The following is a 23,723-nucleotide window of genomic DNA, read 5'->3' as shown; positions in this document are numbered from 1 at the left end:
GAGTCCGGGTGAGTAATATTTTGGTGAGTTTGAGTCCGAGTGAGCCCGAAGCGCAAAATATATTTCATGAGTGAGTCTGAGTGAGCTCCACTTTTTATTGCCGAACTATGGACTCCTATCTACTCATCTTCAACATTACTATCAGCCTTATATCGGCTTACGTTTATACTCAAGTCTATTCACACATATCTCAGCGCATTAGCGTTCATGCGCCACCTCAATATTTATTGATCAGAGGCGTGAGTTAGGGGGAGGGGAAGAGGGCGAGGGATGCCATGACCTCCCTTAGCAAGCTATGACAAGTTCTTCATAAATATATCTCGAGTGACGCGTATTTCATAAAAATGTCCTTACTGGATTGAGCCACTGATAACTCGTGTTTGAAGGTAGAAGATAAAAGGCGTATCGTAGAGCACCAATTATGAGCTATATTGGCGTTAAAGAGTATTGACACCAGCATCGAAAAAGCTAAATTGAAGGTGACGGACTCATGAGTCAGCTCACTCGGGCTCAGGTCAAGCCGTGAGTCTGAGTCTGAGTCCGGCTGAGTAATACTTGCGTGAGTTTGAGTCCGAGTGAGTCCGGTTTGGAAAAAGTCTAGTGAGTCTGATTCCGAGTGAGCCCGGTTGAGGAAAATTTAGGCTCGGTTGAGCCCGGTTGAGCCCGGTTTGAGCCCGGTTGAGGAAAATTAGGCTCGACCCGGGCCCGCTAGAGGATACTAGTTGATGATGATTATTAATGATGCCGTGCGCTTTGTAGCGGGCGATCGGACGGAAAATCCGGTGTGTACATGCATCGAAATCTTGCTTTGCCCATGGTGGTAGCTCAGCGGTTAAGCTGTTTCGCTGTTAAGTCCTAGGACGCGGGTGCGATTCCCGCGGCCACGGCGGCCGCAATTTGATGGGGGCGAAATGCATGAACACCCCTCTATATACTTATCTTTAGGTGCACGTTAGAGAACTCAAGGTGGTCGAAATTAATCCGGTGCCACTACGGCGTGCCTCGTAATCATATCGTGGTTTTGGCACGTAATACTAAGGAATATAAATGAAATGTATCGTATGTGCCAACCTCGAATAAAAGACCGAAATCTTTATGCCTCCCATGGGAACAACCGTGATCTGGCCCATTGTTAGTGCTGTTAATATATATATATATATATATATATATATATATATATATATATATATATATATATATATATATATATATATATATATATATATATATATACACGTGTCACTTCAGCTTGGCACAGTATACCTTAGACCATGGAATGCATAACATTCGCGTGTGCTCGAAGGCCCGACTTACGCCTTTTAATGAGCGGGTCCGAGTCCGGCCCGGCCCGCAGCCTCAAGCCCGAGCCCAGCCCGGGCCCGCCGGAAAACGCTTCGGACGGCCTGGCCCGTGCAGTGCTCTAGATTAGAGCACTTTGCGTGGTGCAGTGCAGTGAAGCCAATCCTCTGCATATTAAAAAAAATTATTTTGTATTTTGCTTGTATCTTGCGAATAAATCGCCTTTAATTTTTAGTTGTTTCAAGACAAGTAGAATAAAATCAGCGAAGAAAAAAAAATCAGCATTTTTGTATCGTTTTTGGTTTAAAATACTCGGTAGGGAACGGGTTAAAGTGTTCACCGCCTGGGGAGAAATTGGTTCTACGCCATTCGACCCGGCCAAAGAATCCCGTCCTTTTGGTCTTTCAGCGATCCGCATGTCTGCTCCTGCTCTACCCACTCAGTCATGCCGGAAAGAAAGGCACAGAGGTGTGTGTTGATTCGACAGTGGACACTGGGCTCACCTAAAGGCCCTAGATTTTTCTCTATCTAGGGATTTTAGGCTCACCATGCTACAAAATAAGTGGAGATACCGTGCTCTCCAAAGCGTGAGTGGCAAAGGACAATTGCACGCGTCTACGTTCAACTGTGGTGCTGTAGGTGCCTGTGTGCCACCTTAAACAATAACATTTCTTGTTTTCCTGTCGTAAATAGACGTCGCGCACGTCTTCCTTTGAAATTATTTGCATTTATGTAAAAATTTATTGGGCCTCTATATTTACGTTATTAGAGGTCTATAATGGTGTTTTACCTGCCTATTTTTGGCGCCTAAAACACGCTTTTTTAATGCCTAAAAATCCGTCCTCTAGTGATCACATAGAAACGTGTAATGACAACAAAGCAGAAACGTAACCTGGTGTGTCATTGGAGCAGTTTTTTTTTTTTTTTTTAACTGGCCCCGCAACTCTTTTTTTTTTTTTCAGCGTGGTCAGAAAACGCTGCCGATCGGTAGTCGAGGCTCCTGAGTACACGCGCACCAATCATTATAGCACAGCACGCGGCCTGGAATTTACAATTAATTCTCAAAGTCAGCTAGAAAGCGCTCCCTCTTCTTTCTACAAATGATGCCATATAACCAAATGACCGCGCCAGATACCCAAATTCACGGCCATTGGCTGATTACAGCATCGTGAGCTGCATAGTTACGGCGGCCGCCGCGGGACGCCACCACGTGCTCGCGCGTGCGTTCGAGATAACACTGAAGATAAATCGTGCGTTCGAAGAAAAAAATAAAAAGTACTCAACGTCATGACGCTCGCGTCACGCAACTTCTCTCCCCCCCATGGCATCCCTCCCTGCTTAGATTCCAGCGTGCCAGTCGGGACGAGAGAAGAGATAAATCACTTACAGCGTACGACAAATCTCTCTAACTCCGCTTGTACTTGACGGCAGGCCCGTAGCCAGGAATTTTTTTTTTTCGGGAGGGGGGAGGGAGGGCGGGTGCACTTACTGAAGGCTTTGACTATTTCAGAAACACGCAATTTTCATTGTTTATTTTTGGTGAAACACCCCTCTCCAGAATTTCGGAGGGGGGGGTGGGGCCTGGGCCCTAGGGCATCTCCCCAGGCTACCGGCCTGCTTGACGGATTCTAAAAATTTTTGCGGCGGTCGATTCGTAAGGCAATAAACTACTTTAATGAATACATTCGATAGTTACTTGGAAAAGTATTGAAGGGCCCCTTTATAAAGATGTGCAAATGACAGTTGCGTGACATTTATTCTTTATCGCTTATTACCTTATTTAAGAGAATATTGAAATTGACCTAGATTACACGGCTAAAGGCAAACATGGCCCGACTGGGCCCATGCGGCAGTGATTGAAAGTGTGCACCACACATGATGGGCGTCTTTCTTGTCCCACACCGTACAGCAACGTTTGCGCCACTCCGACGAAGAGTAATAAAACTCGGAAGAATGGACATGCAAGATTTGCATGTCTTCTAAACAATGGCAGCTGAGGCCGGCTGAGGATGATGTTAGATCATGAGATCGCAAGTGGTTTGCAATCTCACGGTCAAACGTCATCTTGGCATCGGCACTGAAACAAAAGCCCGGCCTCTCTCCATATTACATTTCATGCTCAGCTTGCTATGCTGAGGAAGATGCGCAAGAGCTTCGACTGGTAGCACGTTTGATGCCACACGTTCTCGCGCAAGCTGCGCGTGAGGAGGCCACCGCGGGTTGCCGAAGAAACCTGAAGAAAGAGAACGTACGCTTACAGCTGTGTCAGTCAGTCAAGAACTTTATTAATAGGTCCTAAGGAGTTTAAGCCGCCGGGGGATCCATGGGGGGGGGGGGGGGCACCCTAGCAGCAGCTACCGTAGGCGACGCCGAGTAGGGGGCGGGAACGTAATGACGTTCCGCCAGTTCTTGGGCCCTCTGGACTGCCTTAAGTTGGTGGTGGAGCTCGGAGCTCCTGAGTGCCTCTTCCCAGTCGGACTCACTGGTGAGAGGTCCCTGAGGTAACGCGGGACATTGCCAGAGCATGTGCGAGAGTTAACAGTAAAGTTCTGTGCAATCTGGGCATTGGGGAGTGATGTCTGTGTTGTAATGACTCAGTCGGCCCCGTGATAGGTACGATCTCGTTTGTAGCATGCGAAAGGCTACCGCTTGTAGTACGGCTTTTTTTCATTCTCAGGGACAAATACTCTTCTTTTTTTTTTAATTTTAGAGCGCAGCTCTCGGGCGCCCGTTCGGGGGTTTCGCGTCCACGTCAACGAGCGAAGGCAGATCACATCGAAGACTGACAGGAAGCGGATGAAGATATAACGGAAGCATATAACAATAAAAGCGGAGTAGGCGAGTAGCGATACAATATAACGAAGAAGCCTCGGGACCATAAGTTCGTTATATCCGGTATTCGTTGTAACAGTAGCTATAGTAACCAGCCGTAATACATCGGCAACATGGCTCGCGAAGCATTATATATACAAAAAAGTCACAGTTTCGCCGCAACGGCGAAGCAATGAATGCGATAGCAACAAATTGGAATGTAACGCGAAGAACGGAAACCAGCTCAAAATTTCCAGCGCGTCGCTCAAGTGCAAAGGACGCACGAAAAGAACACACACAGGACGAGCGCGAACTATGATGCGTCACAGCTCGACACTTGAAGCGCACTGCTCAAACATAAAGCCGGACGCACGAAACGAACGAACAGGTACACACAGGACGAGCGCGAACTGTCACAGTTGTTACTTATTTCTGTTTGAACAGCGCGCTCCTTTCGCAAACGCGGCCGCTGTAGCGAGCGAAGAGACCTTCGTACGCTCTGTGACTTCAGCGCGCACATCGCGGGGAAAGCACATGACAGACAACCCCCGCCCCCTTCTTTCCTCGGATAAGCGCACGAATACGACCACGCCCTGTAGGGCTAAGAGAAACAGCGTTCGCAGGAGCGGGGCGAGCTGGCCGACGCCTTTAAGTGCGCCCGTTGCGCTCCTAGCGCCATCTCGCTGGTAATGAAGAAACGCTTATAAGCGCCTGCCGTCTCTGAGTACTGCGTAAAGGGTGTGTATATAACGCTCGCCGTTAGCCAGCTGGAAGATATGCGCATTGTAGCATAGTGGTTAGCGCCACGCGCTGCAGATCGAGAAGTCGCTGGTTCGATTCCGCGCTACGAGAGCTTTTTTTCAGAATTATTTTTCTTTGGCACTTTTATATATATATACATAATTATACATATACGCAGCATGACGGCGGCGACGGCAAAAATCAGCCGCGACTGTCCATATAACTGCTGTCGCAATAAAAATCATTACTCTAGGCTCAAACGAGGTGATCGTTACCTGTCTCCTTGTGGCATTTCAAGCTTCGGTTCACACGGTGACGCAATCAGTCAGATGCGCTTTTGTTGCGCTGGGTGACCAAATTTTCGCAGCTTTTTCAAACGATTAGAAAATATGGTTTTGAATCGTCTTTCAGTATTTATTTCACTTTTTATGTTATACCTTTCGAAAGTTGAGTCAGCCTCGCGCGAGCTAGAAATTTCTTCATCACAGCCGATATCGCGGCGGCTCTCGCGTTTTCGGCTTCGTTATAAAAAGAATGAATGCAACTGAACTGAAGCGTGACCAAAAAAGTTCTTGTTTAGTTAGCTATAACCGATAGTTCGCTATATCAGTGTTCGTTATCATTATCAGCCTGACTGCATTCACTGCAGGGGCAGGGCAAAAACCTCTCATGTTTCGTCAATCAACCCGGTCCTTTGCTTGTTGCGGCCACGTTATACCTACAAACTTCTTAATATCATCTTCGCACCTCACCTTCTGCACCCCCCCCCCCCTCGCGCGTTTGCCTTCTCTTGGAATCCAGTCAGTTACTCTTAGTAACCAGTGGTCATCTTGCCTACGCGCTACATGCCCTGCCCATGCCCATTTCAATTCTTCTTGATATCGACCAATATGTCCTTAACAGCCGTTTGTTCCATGACCCAATCTGGGGTGCTATCGCGGAACGATTCTATTCTTTATTCCAATGCTTTTCGTGCTTTTCGTGCTTGGCCAGTGGTCAGAACGACGGTCCGTCCGCGTTATCAACGCGATCAGCCAGCCGCGAGTGGTGGATGATAAGAATAGCATAGAATATGGCATCGGAATCGGAAATAGCATCGTTCCGCGATTGCACCCCTGCTCTCTTCTTAAAGGGCCCCTCACCACCCCGCGTTCAAAGACGAGGGAGTGGGTTCCTCCTCGTCTTCGCTACGCTCCGTACACGCCATATCTCCCACTCACCACTTATTTCTTAAAAGCACATATACCATGTCAGCACTAAGCGTTGACCCTGTCAAGATTTCGCGCTTGTCGGCTACGCGCTGTTATCTCCGTTTGCGCAGTCGCAAACACAGAAAATGAAGTGAAATCAGTTGATCGCACACGATAGTCATGCGAGGCAAGAAGAAGAACGGATGGGCGACTGCATGGCAAAGCAGTGCAGGAGACAATTCACATCTGATATTTCGCGTATATGGACCAATCGAGAGTATGTACTAATATAGACGTCACGGGAATCACTGTTCTGCGTCACGAAGTGCGCCAGAAAGAAAAGAAAATCCAGGAGATAATATTAATGCTCTCGTTTTTTGTATCTTCAGAGACTGGTTGGGGGGCTCTTTAAGGCTTCACCTATCATTTCCCTTTCCATGGCTCGCTGCGTCGTCCTCAATTTAAGTTTAATCCTTTTCGTAAGCTTCCAGGTTTCTGCTCCGTATGTAAGTACCTGTAAGATGCTGCTGTTGTATACCTTTCTCTTGAGGCATAGTGATAAACTAACTACCGTCATAGACGTGCGCAGGGTTCTCCGATAAAGGAGGCCAAGTCTTACCGCACTCCTCCCCCCCGCTGGTCGAGTTCGAAAGAAAACAAGTTCCACAATCGATGCAAAAATGATAATGAAGCGATGACGTGCTTCCCACGAAGGCCCATTGGTTCACGGCATTCTGGGATAAAGGTGGGGAGTAAACAGTTGTTTGAATGCAACATCAGTGGTGCTGCGTCGCCATTATCATAAAGAAACATGGGTACACTCTTAAAAAAAAGTTAGGAAAAAGCTTGTAACCACGAGCAAATAGTTAGTAACAGCAGCTGTTACTAGCTTTCTTGGGCCATTACTAATTTTTCACTACCTTTTTACTACCTACGTTAGCAAAAACTTAAAAGTTGCAACGGTTACTACCTCTTGCGTACCGTTACTAACTTTTTGCCATGCTCCTGTTAAACGAACTTGTTAAACGAATCTTAGAAGTTATTATTACGAGCTTTTTACAACCTATTCACTAGCACGGGGATCCATTGAAGTTCATTGAGGCGATATTAGTAAGCTTAGTACCCCATTTTGGGTCTTGTATATTAGGTCATGTTGAGACGATATTACGCAAAATAGACATATAACATATTGACTTTTTTAATATGCTTGATTAAAAGTTCTACGCTACATTACCTCGCGCACCTAATAAAATTGTACGCTATATAAATAGAGGCGCATAACTTAAACTATTTATCCTAAAGCCTAGCTGTCCACTGGCACCAGCTGCGTACCCCAGAGGTAGGGCTATATATACTCCTGGAAACACTTTTGAATTATACGTGTCGCGTAGCCTTGTCGTTGTCTTTGTGTGCTGTTCTGATTCATGACATACTGTGCATAATTACCTAATGATATATCGCAATGTTGATGCTCGCGAATTTGACCGTTATAAGAACAAGAGACTCGTGAGGTGAAAGGGTCACGGTTACTAACTTTTTTTGGTAGTAACCGTTACTACCTATTTTACTAGTTAGCAACGAGAAGGGTAGTACCCGCTACTAAGTGCGTTTGTAATGGCGAGGGTAGTAACGGTTACTAACCTCCCCGTTACTAACCGCACTTACTAACAGGGTAGTAACATATGTGACAAGTAGTTAGTAAACCGAAGTTAGTAAGTACTACAACCTTTTTTTTAAGAGTGTAGCCATAACGCTGCGCGGAGGGGGGGCAGGGGTGCTTAGGCCTCTCCCTCTCCGAATTTCTGCTGGAGTGGGGCGTTTTACCGAAATGAAATAATGAAAATAGGTGTTTTTTCTACAATAGTCAAGGCCTTCAGCAAGTGACCCCCCCCCCCCCCCCCCCCGCCCCCGAAAAAAATTCCTGGCTACGGGCCTGGCTGCTCCCCCCCCCCCCCTTTCCCCCTTCTTGGGCCCCTCGTGCGCACGCCTTTGACTACCGTTCATGATTTGAGAATGCATGCCAAATGCGCTCCACCCCATTCTCATTCTTCTATGTTACTTCACTCTCATGGTTCGTCTCCGCGGTCACTGCCTGTCCTAGTAGACGTATTCCTTTACCACTTCCAGTACCTCGCTACCTATCGCAAAGCGCTGTTCTCTTCCGAGACTGTTGAACATTACTTTAGTTTTCTGCATACTAATTTTCAGACCTACCGTTCTGCTTTTCTTGTCCAATTCAGTAATCATGATTTGCAATTCGTCCCCTGAGTTACTCATCAAGGCGGTGTTATCAGTGAGCCGCAGGTTACTAAGGTACTCTCCATTAACTCGTATCTCTAACTGTTCCCATTCTAAGGCCCTCCTGTCAGCACGCGGTGAGTAGCACTGGGGAGATCATGTCCCTTAGTCCCGTTCTTCGCGCTGTTTCCTCGCAGCGCTGAATATGCTCCCAAAGGGAGCGTTCCTATAAGAGGGGCAGAGGCTCCGTTTAGGGAGGCAGAGCCTCTTGGAGAAGCAGTGGCTCATCACCGCCTGCGCCCACAGGTGATGCGCTGTCGCCGAGAAGAGCCGGGAGCGCGCGATGCCGCCGGAGGGAGATTTCAAGACAGTTATAATTGTTGGGGTTTAAGGTCCCAAAACCACGATATGAATATGAGAGACGCCGTAGTTAGGACTCCGGAAGTTTAGACCATCTGGGTTTTTTTACGTGTACCTATAAATTTAAGTACACGGGCCTCAAGCATTTTCGCCTGCATCGAAAATGCGGCCACCGCGGCCGTGAGCACCATAACCACTGGACAACCGTGACGGGTAGAGTCGAAGATAGAAGAGAGCAGAAAGGAGAGGCTACGTGTGCCCGCACCCCTCGAAGCCAAGTCGGTGTAACTTTCTCCCCATCAGAAAAACCTGTGAGTGCCCGATGGCACTGTAGGAATCGAACCTATAGTACGTCCCGAATTGGAGACGGACACTGTATGCCACTTCATCACCGCTGCAGTCAGGTTTGGAGATTTGAAATTGCGGTGTGTTCCCCACGTCAATAAAAATTGGCCTTTTTAACCTCCTCGGCGTCATCGCACTTGATATGTTAGAAACAACTGTCGTCTCGGCGGTGATAAGCTCACAGTTTATACGCTAAACACAATACAAAATGCGTGCCAGTCGCGCACGCTACGAAGTGTGCCAGCACGGTTGCGTTCTTGATGTTCGTGTCGGGAGATCGCAAGGCGTCATGAATTTCAAGGGAATGGGGCTGGAGGAGGAACCTCAGGTATACCAATGCAGGCGCGAAATCTATAAAGCCGCACCAACCCCTTTTCTTCCGGCGGCGGCATGCAGGGTCAGATCAATGAAGGCATATGGGCTGCGTTTCAAACCTGTATGCGCAGTAAATGTTTATACGCTCTTTTTATATTGATCGGCCGCAATCGCGCGCTCGGCCACGCCTTCTGCGCGACTGCTAGGACACGTTCCATCGAGCGGCCTTTGCTTTGGACGTGGTTTTCTTGGTCACAGGTGTAGACCGGCCAGCCGAAAGACAGCAGCGGGAACCGAGGGTCTATACGTTTGCCTCCTCTCGTGCTCTCGGAGAATGATGGCCTATCCCGGCACGCAGGCGGATTGGTACTACGATGGCGCCGTTCGCCCTCGCAGGGGTATCCACGATGTCTGGGCATCACAGAGGTAAGGAGTAGTTCGTAATCTGGCGAATTGTGTCCAAAGCCGTGGTGTGCTTGGGAAGTTTGCTGGCTTCGCTGCTTTTCATGTTTATTGCTTACTTTGGTGCCATCGTTATTTGGCTTTGACCTTACGCGCGTTGATGAATTGAGCAAGATCGTAGGTTGCGATTAGGAGTATAGGTGTTATGGTTCGCGAACAATGTCGCTCATGCGTGCGTAACTTTTTCTACGATATTATTCTGCAGTTTCTCGATTTTACCAGAAAGCCGAAACAGAAAAATTCGTCACCATGGTCTCTGGTATCAGCTGTCGCCGAGCGCCCTAAAAGCCGCATGCATATTCACAGACGCCCGGGAAAGATCTATAGGATTGCCGTTTAGCTAGCGGTTGACGCGGTTTGGAAGTGCAACGCGAACGCTTGTCTGCAGAGCTGAGGGGGAAGAACCGCGTAGTCGGGCACCTCTCCTGTGTTCAGGTAGCTTTACAGATACATACGCGTTGAGCTGTCGTTGCTCGTTGCTCTGAGTGTAGCCGCGCGCTGAGAGATGCCCAGACTCACCTGTGCATAAAATATGGTATCCGGCGAAGTCAGCTTTGGGCAAAGCACAGGGTCAACTAAGTCCTGCGTATACGTGTCGACAAGCGCCGGTTGTAACATTGTTGTAATTACGCGGTCGCAAGAACATACACGTTGTTACACACACATTGTTAGGTGGACACCGCTACCACTCGTTTTGAGATGCCGTAAGACGATATGTATCGTTGCATATGACGGTTGAATAACAATACAGGCTAGTCCCTGAACTTCAATAATGGTGATGATAATAACAACAGCAGAAGTATAAATAAACAACTTTGCAGCTTCTCAAGGCACAGTACTCACGGACTGAAATGCGACATGATTTTTTTTTAGTATAACGACCGCTACGAGCGATTGTTCGTGATAACCGCGTCCTGTCGCTGCAAATCTGGCCGCTGGTTTCTAATGTAACTGTCCGAATCAAAATTACGCTCATATAATTCGATCTGTAGGCGCGGGAAACGAAAGTGCGTGCATTACTTAGCTCTAAATTTTCTTGTTTCAATCCGTGAGTAATTTACATTTGAGCAACTGTAATTCGTTGGCAATGGCGCGTGAGCGCCATATTGCCACGCGCGCTTCTTTTAACGCGATAGCGTTAAAGAGCTCGTATCGCAGAAATTTCGCCGTCGGCGTCGGCACCGTTGGTTGTGAGCGAAAAATCATCATCTTGTCCGTGACCGAAAAATCGAAAAAGCTGCAAATGAAATAGATAATAAAAATGTTGGGTCCGAGTGAGAATCGAACCCAGGCCGTTTGCGTGGCAAGCAGGTGTTCTACCACACAGCCACGCCTCTGCTTGGAGCTGCACTGAAAGTAACTATCATGCTTCCCAAAAATACAGTACGAGATCAAATATCGCAGTAATATTGCGTGGTACAAGCGTACATTGCCATCGGGCGTCACACCATGTCAATATTCTAACGACTTAAGTGTTCTGTGACTTGGTGGTTTAAAGACAGCCACCCATTACAAAAGGCACACACATTACTGCGCGTATTCCCTTAAGGCCACGTAGTGGGTGCATCGCAACTTCGAAAAAAATTCTGGTTTAAATCATGCTACCCATTACATAAGGCACACACCTTAGTTCGCGCATTCTGTTAAACACTCGTAGTGTTCGAAGTGCGCACCAGGGGCAGGATATCGCTATCGCGTTCAACTCTTAAATGCGAAGCTTAAGCGGCCCCCAATTTTTTCTATCGTTACGTAACCGGCCCGTTACACGTGTAATCACTGCTTGGCGCAAACCGCGCCCCAATGTCTGGGAACCTTCCCCATTATTTCGGAACCTTCCGGTAAGATTAAGCGCACAACGTGAATATCATAGGCGTGCGCACAGGGGGGGGCACGGGGGGGGGGCGGTCGCCCCCCCCTAATCACCTAAGAGGGGGGGCGCAAAATCTGCCTCGTACATTGACCCTTCTAGTCACCTAAGAGGGGGGGGGGGCGCTAAATCTGCCCCGTACATTGACTTAGAAGGGTGGGGGGGGCGCTGCGACGACCCTTTGCCCCCCCTAATGGGGAACCCTGCGCACGCCTATGGTGAATATTACAGTTTATTCTGGAACTAACGCGGCCACCAACGATAACGGCATGGAATGTTCAATGCCACGTGTGTAAATGCCAGCGCGCTTTATCGCTGATCAGATTGCCGAAGTCTATGCTTGTCGTTTTCATTGCACCCTGAGTGTTGCTTCTTGTACTGGGCGCAAGTTCGCCCATTAAAGCGTTTCATCTTTACCGGCTGCGTTTCTGCTTTGTTTACCATCACAACCACGTGAGAGAGAGAGAGAGAGAGAACAACTTTATTGAGGTCCGTTACAGACGTGGGGAAGAGCGTCTACCGCGTCCACCCGGCTATTCCCACGTGGTCTAGCCTGTGGGCCCTGTGGTCTAGCCTGTGGTCTAGCCTGTGGGCCCTGTCGGGGGCGTATCGGACGGCCAGGACTTGGTCTTGCGACTTCGGGCTGTGCAGCATGGCTTCCCATCTACCTACAGCAAACCACGTGACAATATCATTCGAACTTTTCCATACAACTCCCGCCACTTCAGGTTCACGTGGTCAACTGACGGGAATTCATATATGTATAATTGTGGGCGTTTAACGTCCCGAAACCACAATATGATTATGAGGGACGCCGTAGTGGAGGGCTCCGGTAATTTCAACCACCTGGTGTTCTTTAACGTGCACCTAAATCTAAGTACACGGGCCTCAAGCATTTTCGACCGCACCGAAAATTCGGCCGTCGCGGCTGGGATTCGATCCTGCGACCTTCAGGTCAGCAGTCGAGCACCATAACTAGACCACCGTGGCGCCGTGGCGGATATATATATATATATATATATATATATATATATATATATATATATATATATATATATATATATATATAGCTGACACACTACATATGTAGTGGCCATGTGCACGTCGTACAACTCTAGTTGTGTAGATGATTAATTGAGCTCGTACAGGGAAGATGAATATGTGAAATAACACACAAGAAGCAAACAAAGGGAATGATGAGTTATGGCAACGCACCTCGCTTCTTCAGCATCACATATTTACTTGGAAGTCACTGCTTCCTCTAGGCACTTCACCTTATAGCTTCTAATATTGCGTTGGGTAAGGAAGGAGCAGGCACTGTCACCTGTAAATCACACTCACAACCATACACTAACAGCCTGGTAGCCGTAAAAAAAAAAAAAAAAAAGGAGCTGCCCGACGAAGTCGGGCATGAAAAATTATGTTTCAGAACCGAAACACCATTTTTCATCTTGTCACTGATCGCATACTCATTTATTTCCCCCTCTCTTCTATTATACGCTCTTACTTTATATTATTTGTTTATTGTTTCTGACCAGGTGAGCTTCCGTCGGAAAACTTCGCACTTAAGTGAAACATATGAGTTCTAGCAGTGAACCCGGTTTCTTTATGAAGAAACGTGTGATCACTTTTTTTTATGTTACAGTGTAACTCTTCTTCGAGTGCACTGCTTTTTTATTATTATTATTATTATTAATGTACCTTCTGTATCGAAGTTCGTAGGCGACTCTTCGAATGCTCGGTTCCGTAGGGATACGAATATTCGCTCGAGCAAGCCCATTCAGGCCTCCCTTTTTTGTTTCTTTCTTTTTTTTTAGTGGAAGGGTGGGGAGGGGGGGATCTGACGTTTAGGCGGCAATCGATGATGATGATGGTAATACAGATGCTTACGATAAAAAATACTAATAAGTTTATTCGCACCCCAGAAGGTGTTCTAACAAGAATAAAGCAGTTGGCAAGGATTTCGTAAATTTGTCAGCTGTCGTACTGTGGCGTTGCGCGCACAGACTCCAACTTGGGTCGCGTCAGGACATGCCGATATCTCACATGGATTCACGCGTGTATTCTCTACCACGTTAGTGCAACGGTTCGCGTACTTTACCGAGAGCAGTGTCATGGACGAAGTCCTTAATTCTCACTCGTATTACTAAATCACTGAAGTTTTTGACCGTTAACAGAAATTCTTCTCGATGCGGTATGCATCTGCGCCTTCTCGCGTGTCTTGTCTGTTTTAGAACTAATCTTTATTCATGTAACTTTGAAAAGGAGCAAGATGGCGCTTGTGGCATTATAAAAGCTAATTTAATGGAGTATATATATATATATATATATATATATATATATATATATATATATATATATATATATATATATATATATATATATATATATATATATATATATATATATATATATATATATATATAACTTAAAATTTTGTGCTACCTTGGCCAGGAACACGATGGCATAAGTGTAAAATATTTTTTACATTTCATTTTACCCCTTGGTGCTCACGAACAACGACCCGCCGTATTTTGCCTAGCGGATAAGTTTATGTGCTGCTATAACCTGGAGGACACCTGTTTGATAGCAAGCCATGGCGGCCGCATTTAATATTGTTGGGGCGTACTGTGAGAACACCCGCGTGCTTAGATTTAGGTCACGTCACAGAACCCTATAGGTCTAGGCAGGGGCGTAGCCAGAAATTTTTTTCGGGGGGGGGGGGGGGGGGGTTCAACCATACTTTATGTATGTTCGTGCGTGCGTTTGTACGTGTGCGTGTATATATACGCAAGCAAAACTGAAAAATTTCGAGGGGGGGGGGGAGTTGAACCCCCCCCCCCTGGCTACGCCCCTGGGTCTAGGTGATCTGAACTAGTTCAGAGTCTTCTACGGTGTGCCTCATAGTCACATCGTGGTTTTGGAACGTGAAATGTCCGAACTTAATTTAATTTCTAACGTAATTTTTAACGCGACAGCGTTAAAGAGCTCGCTGCGCAGAAATTCCGCCGTCGATGTCGGCGTCGTTGGTTGTGAGCGATAATTCATCATCTTGTCCGTGACCGAAAAATCGAGAAAGATGCAAATAAAATAAACAATAAAAACATTAGGTTCGAGTGAGAATCGAATCCAGGCCGTCCGCGTGGCAAGCAGGTGTTTTACCACACAGCCACGCTAATGCTTCAAGCTGCTTTGAAAAAACAGTATATGAATGTCATATAGTAGAAGGCGTCTTTTCAACGCATGTGATATTGCGTGGCAGAAGCGCATTCTATAGAATCGCGCCAGGCGTCAAAACATGTGAATTGTGCAACGAGTGGATGTTTTAAAGGCCCACCCATTACAAAGCGCTCAGACATATTTTATCATCATCAGCTGCAAAGGCATCAACAACAGTGAGCAGCTGCGTAGGTTCGCGTGTCGCCTTACGGACGCTTAGTGGCCTTTCGCTGATTCGCAAAAGGAAGAATTATGGCGTAGTGGGCACTCAAGAACTGTACTTGCAGCAGGCATTCTAGGATAGTTTGAAATGGCCAATGTTACGCTCACAGTCTTTCGTTTCCTTACGGCACGGTTGAGGCATGCACCGAGAACCGGAGCCAGGCTAGCAGTTGCGAAGGCGATGTGCATGGGGCCCGATCACGATATCGCGTTCTACTGTTGAAGGCGAAGCTCAAGCGTCCTCGAAGTTCTCTCTCTCTCTTTTGCGAACAAGGAACGTGACACGCGTATACCTATACGTAGGCTGCAGAAACACTGCATTGGTCTGTAGATGTTGTATTGACACGAATTAAATCATTCGTTCCTGTAGTCACGTGGTTGAACATTGTGGAGTGTTTCCAATTGCCGTGGACATGACAACGCCCTTGCTGGATGCTTTGTACTAGCAAATGCGTCAGCCGCTACGCACTTGCGTAGCACTGTAGCCTTCTTGGTCATCGTTTTCATTTGCTATAGTTTGTTTCGTTTCCTCATTCTAACATCGAGAATGGTGCTTTTTAGGTGAACTGCAAAGCTTTCCGAAGTCCCGTTAGCTTTCACAGCAAACACATGAGAGGTAGCAAATATTGTCCTTACTACTTAGCGTATCAGGGTTGGGTCATTCCACGCCAAACGTCCCAGACATTGCGCTCGACCCTCTCCAATTGTATTGTAAAAAATTGTGGACGTTCATATCAATGCACTATTTGCCCTCGGAAAGTGTTTTTAGGAAAAAAAAAATTTCTTGTCTGTTACAGTGATTTGAATTTTGCCGTAGTGGGTGAAACATAGGTTGCGAAAAAATACTCTAAAAAATACAATACTTTATGGAACGCCTTAAATATCTGCTGTTTACTTGAAAAGGAATGGCACTATCTTATTATCACCCATTGTCGACCACTACTTTGTCTCACGATGTGCTTTGTGGTGAAGCAATGCTGCAATTCTGTGCCCAATTTGATTATTTTTTAAAAATTCGACGAACATTACAGACAAAATAGGACTATATCACAAAGCTGGATAGTTGGCAGTAAGCGTGTCAAAAAAGTATTGAAGTCGATGACCGAGTAGTTTCGAAGTGGAAGGGGCGCGAACATTGAAAAATGTGTGAAATGCCTCACGTTCAGGCACATGTAGAGTGGTGATGCAGTCCAAGTAAAAATGCACGCTTGGTTTCGTTGGGAAGAGTAAACAAAGGAGATTTATTTGTGAAAGTTTAATCGGAGTGTTTTTTGTTTTAGGCGAGAAACAAAAATTTATGTTGAGCGTTCGCGGCGTGCCTGGGCGCGGGCCCGTAAGTCCGCTTCACTGCGCCGCAACTGTTCCTTGGGGCAAGAGAAGTATGCAGCGCCCACGCGGGGGGCACGATCGTGTGCTGCTGTGAGCTTTCATGTTGCTGAAAACTTGCAAACAGTGCATATGGCTGGCAGAATGTTTCGGAAGGGCACTAAAGGCTGCCGGTTAGTAGTCGGAGCACAGCACGATTTCATTGCCACGTCACTGCATGCACACGTACGACAGGCGCAGAGGTTGGGTTGTGTTTTCGATCTCTGCGGAGGTTGCAGTTCTTACTTCCGTTGCCGACGTATGGTCTTCGCCACTTGAAATGCCTGTGTTGCTGAGTAGATGGTGAGTCCAGCATTAAGAGCGGTCAGTGATGATGGCACGAAAAGGTGAAACGTGCGCGTACCTTTGAGGGAGATTGTAGACTCAAACCTTGCTGAGAGCTCAACTTTCTGCCACGCTGCATGGGATGCTTTCATCTTAGTAATCGCCTTGCGATCACTAAGCGAATGCGATAGTCATTTAAAAGGACGAAGCCGCCTTAAAGGCGGCTTCGTCCTTTTGTATATTTATCGCTTTCGGTTTCCGTTGTACAGGCTCTCCATCTAAAATATGACACGATAGCAGTATACTCACCATTCGCAATGTTTATCTTACGCGCTGCCAAGGGATGCGGCCGAAAGACGAACCTTCGAGTGCCGCGTGCTCGTTCAGCGACGCGATCACCGGAACAAAGTTCACCTCTGCCGAAGATCCGAGCGTAAGAATACGTAGCACCATTCGGCTCCGAGGCACGAATGGCGCGAGTCACGTTCAAGCGAGCTGCCCATAAAAAAGAATTATAAGTGTATTCCCGGTGCCTGTTCGCCACTTTTATTATATAATATATTTTAAACGAACCATCACTCGTTTTCCCTGACACTTCGTCGGCGGCACTGCGGAAAGCCGAAGAATGCGTGTCGAAACGTGAAAACTCACAGCAGCACACGATCGTGCCACCCGCGTGGGCGCTGCATACTTCCGTTGCCCCAAGGAACAGTGGCGGCGCAGTGAAGCGGACTTACGGGCCGGCGCCCAGGCACGCCGCGAACGCTCAACATAAATTTTTGTTTCTCGCCAAAAACAAAAAACACTCCGTTGAAACTTTCACAAATAAATCTCCTTTGTTTGCTCTTCCCAACGAGACCAAGCGTGCATTTTTACTTGGACTGCATCACCACTCTACATGTGCCTGAACGTGGAGCATTTCACACATTTTTCAATGTTTGCGCCCCTTCCACTTCGAAACTACTCGGTCATCGACTTCAATACTTTTTTGACACGCTTACTGCCAACTATCCAGCTATGTGATATAGTTCTATTTTGTCTGTAATGTTCGTCGAATTTTTAAAAAATAATCAAATTGGGCACAGAATTGCAGCATTGCTTCACCACAAAGCACATCGTGAGACAAAGTAGTGGTCGACAATGGGTGATAATAAGATAGTGCCATTCCTTTTCAAGTAAACAGCAGATATTTAAGGCGTTCCATAAAGTATTGTATTTTTTAGAGTATTTTTTCGCAACCTATGTTTCACCCACTACGGCAAAATTCAAATCACTGTAACAGACAAGAAAAATTTTTTTTTCCTAAAAATACTTTCCGAGGGCAAATAGTGCATTGATATGAACGTCCACAATTTTTTACAATACAACTGGAGAGAGTCGAGCGCAATGTCTGGGACGTTTGGCGTGGAATGACCCGGTTAGTAGAGGTTACTACTTGCGTACATGACGAGTTCGTAAACGTTACTACCTCTGTCGGCTGCGGTATGTTTGCTGTAATTGTTAGTGTTGTAAAAAATTTATGCAAACTATAATTATCTTAATTATGTTGGAATGAAAGTCTTATGCTACGTCGTGGCACACGTATGTGCAAGTACTAAGGCATAAATTCCGGGTGCAAAACATCATATGTTATTATGAAAACTTAAACTGCGCTTAGGAGGAGGCACCAGAGTAGAAGCAGGCAGGACGAAGGCACACTAATGGTGTGCGGACAAACGCAGACTAATAGTCTGCGTTCGTCTTACCAACTAGCCCCCCAACACACGCTCCTCGACACCATATGTTAGTTTGAGTTCATGGTTAGCTCACCTGTGCAAAATTACCCCCCGAAAAATGTAGGGCTATATATATCCTTCGGGTTGCTGTTAGTGTTTGTCGCGTAGAAGCCTCGATATTCCGTGCGTGCTGTTTATGTGCGTGCTTTCGGTTACGGTTCGTTCGTACCTCTGTATACATTGTTGTCTGAGGATGTTATAGTGGTGCGTATTTGCTAGGGTAATTGCATGAAGAGACAATACCACGCGGTCTGCCTTTTCTTATTTGCGCTTGTCAGGGTAGTAAAGTTACTAACTTGGCAGTTACTACCTTCAGTTATACTACATAGGTGATAACTGTTGTGGAAACTTTCATGGAACGCCTGCAGCCTCCGCTGTCGTCTCTCGGACTTCAGGCAATTTGTACACAAGCACCGCTTCCCGGTAATCGCAATTTCGGAATCCCGAGTGCGCACCAGCATTCGCCTTTCTGGATACACTCTCATTTTTTCGTCGACTGGAGTGGATACCAATAGAGTCATGTTGGCGGTCCGCAACGATCTGACTTTTAATGCCCATTACCTGCCAGTTGACACGTCAAACGAATATGTGGCAGCGACAGTAAAGTGAAACAATTTGACATTTACGGTGATTGCTGCATATATACCTCATTGAGCAAGATTTGACGTGGACAGACTGCAAGAAGTACTAGATGCGACACCTGGACCGCACATTTTAACAGGGGATTTCAGCGCACGTCACCCAGCCTGGGGTGGCAGAAGATCGTCTGCACGAGGTCGGCGTCTTCTCGAAGTAGCTCACAAAAATGACCTGGTAGTTCTCAACGATGGTCGGCCAACCTTCTACCAGGGAGATCGAGCCAGTGCGCTAGACGTCACCATGATTTCCTCTTGCCTCACGCGGGCGGCAACCTGGTTCCCAGATATTGAAAGTCACGGCAGCGACCACGTGCCAACGTACATCTCTTTGGGCTGCCCTCTGCAGCATATAAAAGGCAACATTCTTCGCTGCACTGACTGGGAAGTGTACAGCGCAACTCTCGAAGATTCATACTCATATGAGATGACCTACGACGAATTTGTGGATGCTATATTTTTTTATTTATTTATATCAAACAAAGCACAGTAGCACTAAGCATCTCAAGCCGCCTGGGAATCGCAAAACGGCTGACATTGAGTACGAGAGACTTCGAGCAATACGCCGCAGATCTGAGAGGCGTGCTCGTAGGACACTATCTACAGACGACATTCGCGAAGCCAGGCGAACGCAGAAACGCATTCAACGTCATCTAGACAAGCTGGACAGGCGACAGTGGCGCACTTTCTGCTCCAAGCTTGATCCCAGGAAACCTCTGTCTAGAATATGGAATATAGCGCGAAGCTTGAGGATCCCGCCGACACAACTGCATCCTTTTAGTTCTGTTGCACTATCCCGCAACGTCAGTGAGTTGGACATGGCAGAAGCTTTTTGCTACAAGATAACTACAGCAACGGAGATCGCAACCATACCACGATTGGCACAGAATGTCTCTGCTGCTGTGACAGTAGACACTAGTGTGACGGACGAGCCGTTCTCGTTCCAGGAACTGCTTGGCGCCCTGGCTTCAGTAAACAAAACATCATCTCCTGGACCTGACTCCATCAGCTATGCTGAGCTGTCGCATCTGGGTGACAAGGCGAAGATGCATCTTCTTGCTATCTTCAATGACAGCTGGAAGAGGGGCCGCCTCGAACATAGTTGGAAACGGGCTCGAATCATCCCTGTCCTCAAACCTGGCAAGACTCCAACAGATATAAACTCCTATCGTCCGATAGCTCTTCTCAGCTGTGTGGGAAAGATTATGGAGAAGATGGTGCTGATGCGTCTGGATTGGGTTCTGGTGAGCGCTAACGCCTATCCCCCACATATGTCGGGATTCAGAAAGGGCCGCAATAGCGTAGATAACGTCATCAGTCTTGCTAACTGCATTAGGCTTAACAAACTTGCACATAACATTACCATTGCTGTGTTCCTCGACATCAAGGGCGCATTTGATAACGTGACACACGAGGCGATCTTACACACTTTGAGGTCTGCAGGAGTCAGTGGTTGTATGTACAGCTGAATTTCTGACTATCTCACTGACCGGTCGCTGTACATGACTACGAAAGACGGCGACACCGCTTTTCATACAGTGCCTCGTGGGGTCGCTCAGGGTGGTGTATTAAGCCCGACTTTATTTCATATTTCGCTCATTGGTCTGGAAAAATGTGTCCCTGCATCGGTTGAGATATCCTTATATGCAGATGACATCTGCATATGGAGCAGTGGCCGCAACCGTCGAGTACTACGCGGAAGACTGCAGAAGGCCATTAAATCCATTGAGACTTTTTTACGAACACGTGGACTATCCATGTCACCCGACAAGTGTGCCGCCATTGCCTTTACCAAACGGGATATGTCGCACTACAAGTTAAAGATTGCGGGCTCTCACATCCGATACGTGTCAAGTCACAAATTCTTGGGAGTGATCTTCGATAGATCCATGACGTGGTCTCCTCACATTCGATCACTAAAAGAGAAGCTCGCATCATACGCGAACATCTTCCGCATGATGTCAAGTAAAGCTGAAGGCTGCTCCGTGAGTGCACTACTGCGAATGTATACAGCATTATGTGAAGGTCTGCTGCGGTACAGTCTTCCTGCACTACAGGGCCTCACCAAATCAAATATTCAGGTGCTCACGAGCATGCAAGCCAAAGCCTTGAGGGTGTGCCTAGGTTTACCGAAAAATACATCGACAATAGGGACCTTGACCGAAAGCAAACGTCTTTCGGCTGCCCTGCTAATGAAGCAAGAGTTCCTCCGAGTCTGTCTGCGTTTTGCGGCAAGCGTACAAGATCATCCACTTGCTTCACTCAGCATTTCTGAGGTGCGAATGTTACTCCCCCCGACGTATGAAAAGCCGTCGATATTGACGGGGCCTCCATGGCAGCTTCCTTCCTGGACGATAGTCACGACAGTGCCGGGGTTCAAGAGCAAGAGAAACACACCTGGGCTAGCGTTGACATACTTCGCTCTCGAACACATTAACACCAACTATGGAATTCGCCGTCACGTTTATACAGATGGGTCTGTCACAGATGGATCATCTGCTATAGGTGTGTGGATACCGTCGGCGAATGTCACCATCACAGCCGCTCTCAGCCACCGTACATCCGCCGCTGCTACTGAGCTGGCTGCATTGCGGAGGGCGCTTGCACATATTAAAGATCAGAGACCCGACTCTTGGGTGATATTCTCCGACTCACGAGCCGCACTGCAGTCCCTGAAATCTCCACGTACGCAAGACCAACTAGTCCTAGACATCAGGCGCCTAGGCAATAATGCTCATGAACTACACCACGATGTAGTACTGCAGTGGCTGCCCGCTCACTGCGGCATCGAAGGGAATGTTCTAGCTGACTCCGCTGCCAGAGCTGCGCATGACACAGCATCTTAGGAAATTTAAATTCTCTTTTCAAGAAAAGACGCAGCGATTTTGGTGTCTGCGTTCGCGCGTAATCTGCAGAGAACAATATGGAGCGATGCCAATAACCAGTACGGACCGCTGCACAGAATAGACCCGTCGTGTAGCTTTCATATGCCACAGGGATTAACCAGACAAGATGAAACTTGCATTCACCGGCTGAGACTCGACGTTGCCTACACGAAATACTTCAATTTGCACAAGATCAGGCAGTCGGACTCACCCACGTGCACCACATGTAACACTCGGGAAGACCTAAAGCACGTACTCTGCGACTGTTCCCATTACGACGCAGAACGACAGATTCTGAAGGAGGCACTTCATTTGCAACGCGGCTCGAGCTTGGAGCTGCGGCACCTTCTCGGCCCGTGGCAAGACAGCAGTTGTGCGATGCGCAGCACAAAAGCGCTGTTGGCGTTTTTGAGGAACACTCAGCTTAACCAAAGCCTGCGAAGGACTTTTCTTATGTATATATGTGTGTTTGTGACTGTATGTACTATTTGTGTGTATATGGTGTATATGTGATCATTGTATATACCATAATCGCCCGACACCTGGAGTAGCGAGCCAGGCGGCAAACCAGGCTGACCTCTCCGGGCATTTCATTAAAGAATCTTATCTCTCTCTCTCTGTTGTGACAAGCGCTTACTACCTCAAAGTGATTAACTACTACTACTACCTCTACTACTACTACTACTACTACTACTACTACTACTACTACTACTACTACTACTACTACTACTACTACTAATGATGATGATGATGATGATGAATGCAACGACAGCAGCCAGGTCCACGAGGCGGCCCTGGCACGTCGGCGGCGCCTGCTTCTGCGGTTCCGGCTGGCAGCGCGGCTGTGTCGTCTCAAGGCCCATGAGAAGAAGCCCCTTGAGAAGCTGAAGGAGCTGTTCGCCGAGTCCACCACGGGCATCGACCGGCTGGTGGTCATCGAGAACCGCTGTCGCTTCTGGATATTCTGCACCGTGTACGTTGTCTTCTTCGTCGTCACAGTCATCAGCATCGGTGAGCCGCCACCTGGTTAATTCACCACCCCGGGGTACGTGTGCAGTTGCTGTGTGCACGGGCCTTGAAGCGTGGCCTCCGTGATTAGATGCGGCAGTGCGCCGCGCGCTTCCTGGTCTAATCGCGGAGGCCGCGTTTGAAGTAATGGCCGCTATTATTTCATGAGTTACTTACACATGATTGTTGGCTGTTGTAAGCTTGGAGGGAGAGCGACGGTGATAAAATTAACGCCGAGAAAATTCGGGTGAACACGTGGTCATGTTACGATTAGCCTTTCTTACAATGTGCACAAGACCTGCCGCTGCGCTTTTTTATTGGGATATTGTTGCACGAGCGAAACTAAGATGGGCTAGCTAATTACTGGCTTCATGGAACAAGCCATCATTGTCACCTATCAGGATGGCACACAGCAATGGGCAGAGAAGACGAACGCTGAAACGTAATACGCGTCGATTAAACCATATTGCTGCGTGATATGCTCCATACGGAACTCACCAGCGATAAGTTAAGCGCTACCCTTCTTAATACTTCTATTCGGAGTTGTTTTTTTAGCAGCGTAGTACGGGGCTACACGATATTAGATCTACTTACGTCACATTGTGGAGCAGCGACAGTAAAAAAAAAAAAAAGGTTAACCAGCGAATCTGAAACGATTGGCACCGGTGTTTACCACTGCGTTAGTGCCAACCTTTCATTAA

The 23,723-nt window shown here is 47.3% G+C and overlaps 1 protein-coding gene across 1 annotated transcript in view; it reads left to right on the top strand.

Annotated features, from left to right (window-relative positions):
• The first annotated feature begins 9,212 nt into the window (after positions 1-9,212).
• The window catches only part of LOC119383436 (acid-sensing ion channel 1C), a 49,376-nt gene continuing 34,865 nt past the window's right edge, over positions 9,213-23,723 (top strand). The window contains exons 1-2 of the mRNA XM_037651565.2: positions 9,213-9,725; positions 22,787-23,025. Of these exons, the coding sequence (XP_037507493.1) occupies positions 9,634-9,725; positions 22,787-23,025 (331 nt within the window). The 5' untranslated portion in view covers positions 9,213-9,633. The remainder of the gene's footprint in view (positions 9,726-22,786; positions 23,026-23,723) is intronic.

The sequence above is a fragment of the Rhipicephalus sanguineus genome, chromosome 2 (genome assembly GCF_013339695.2).
Source record: "Rhipicephalus sanguineus isolate Rsan-2018 chromosome 2, BIME_Rsan_1.4, whole genome shotgun sequence".
NCBI classification, from domain to species: domain Eukaryota; kingdom Metazoa; phylum Arthropoda; class Arachnida; order Ixodida; family Ixodidae; genus Rhipicephalus; species Rhipicephalus sanguineus.
This window is presented reverse-complemented; position numbering and strand designations above follow the sequence as displayed.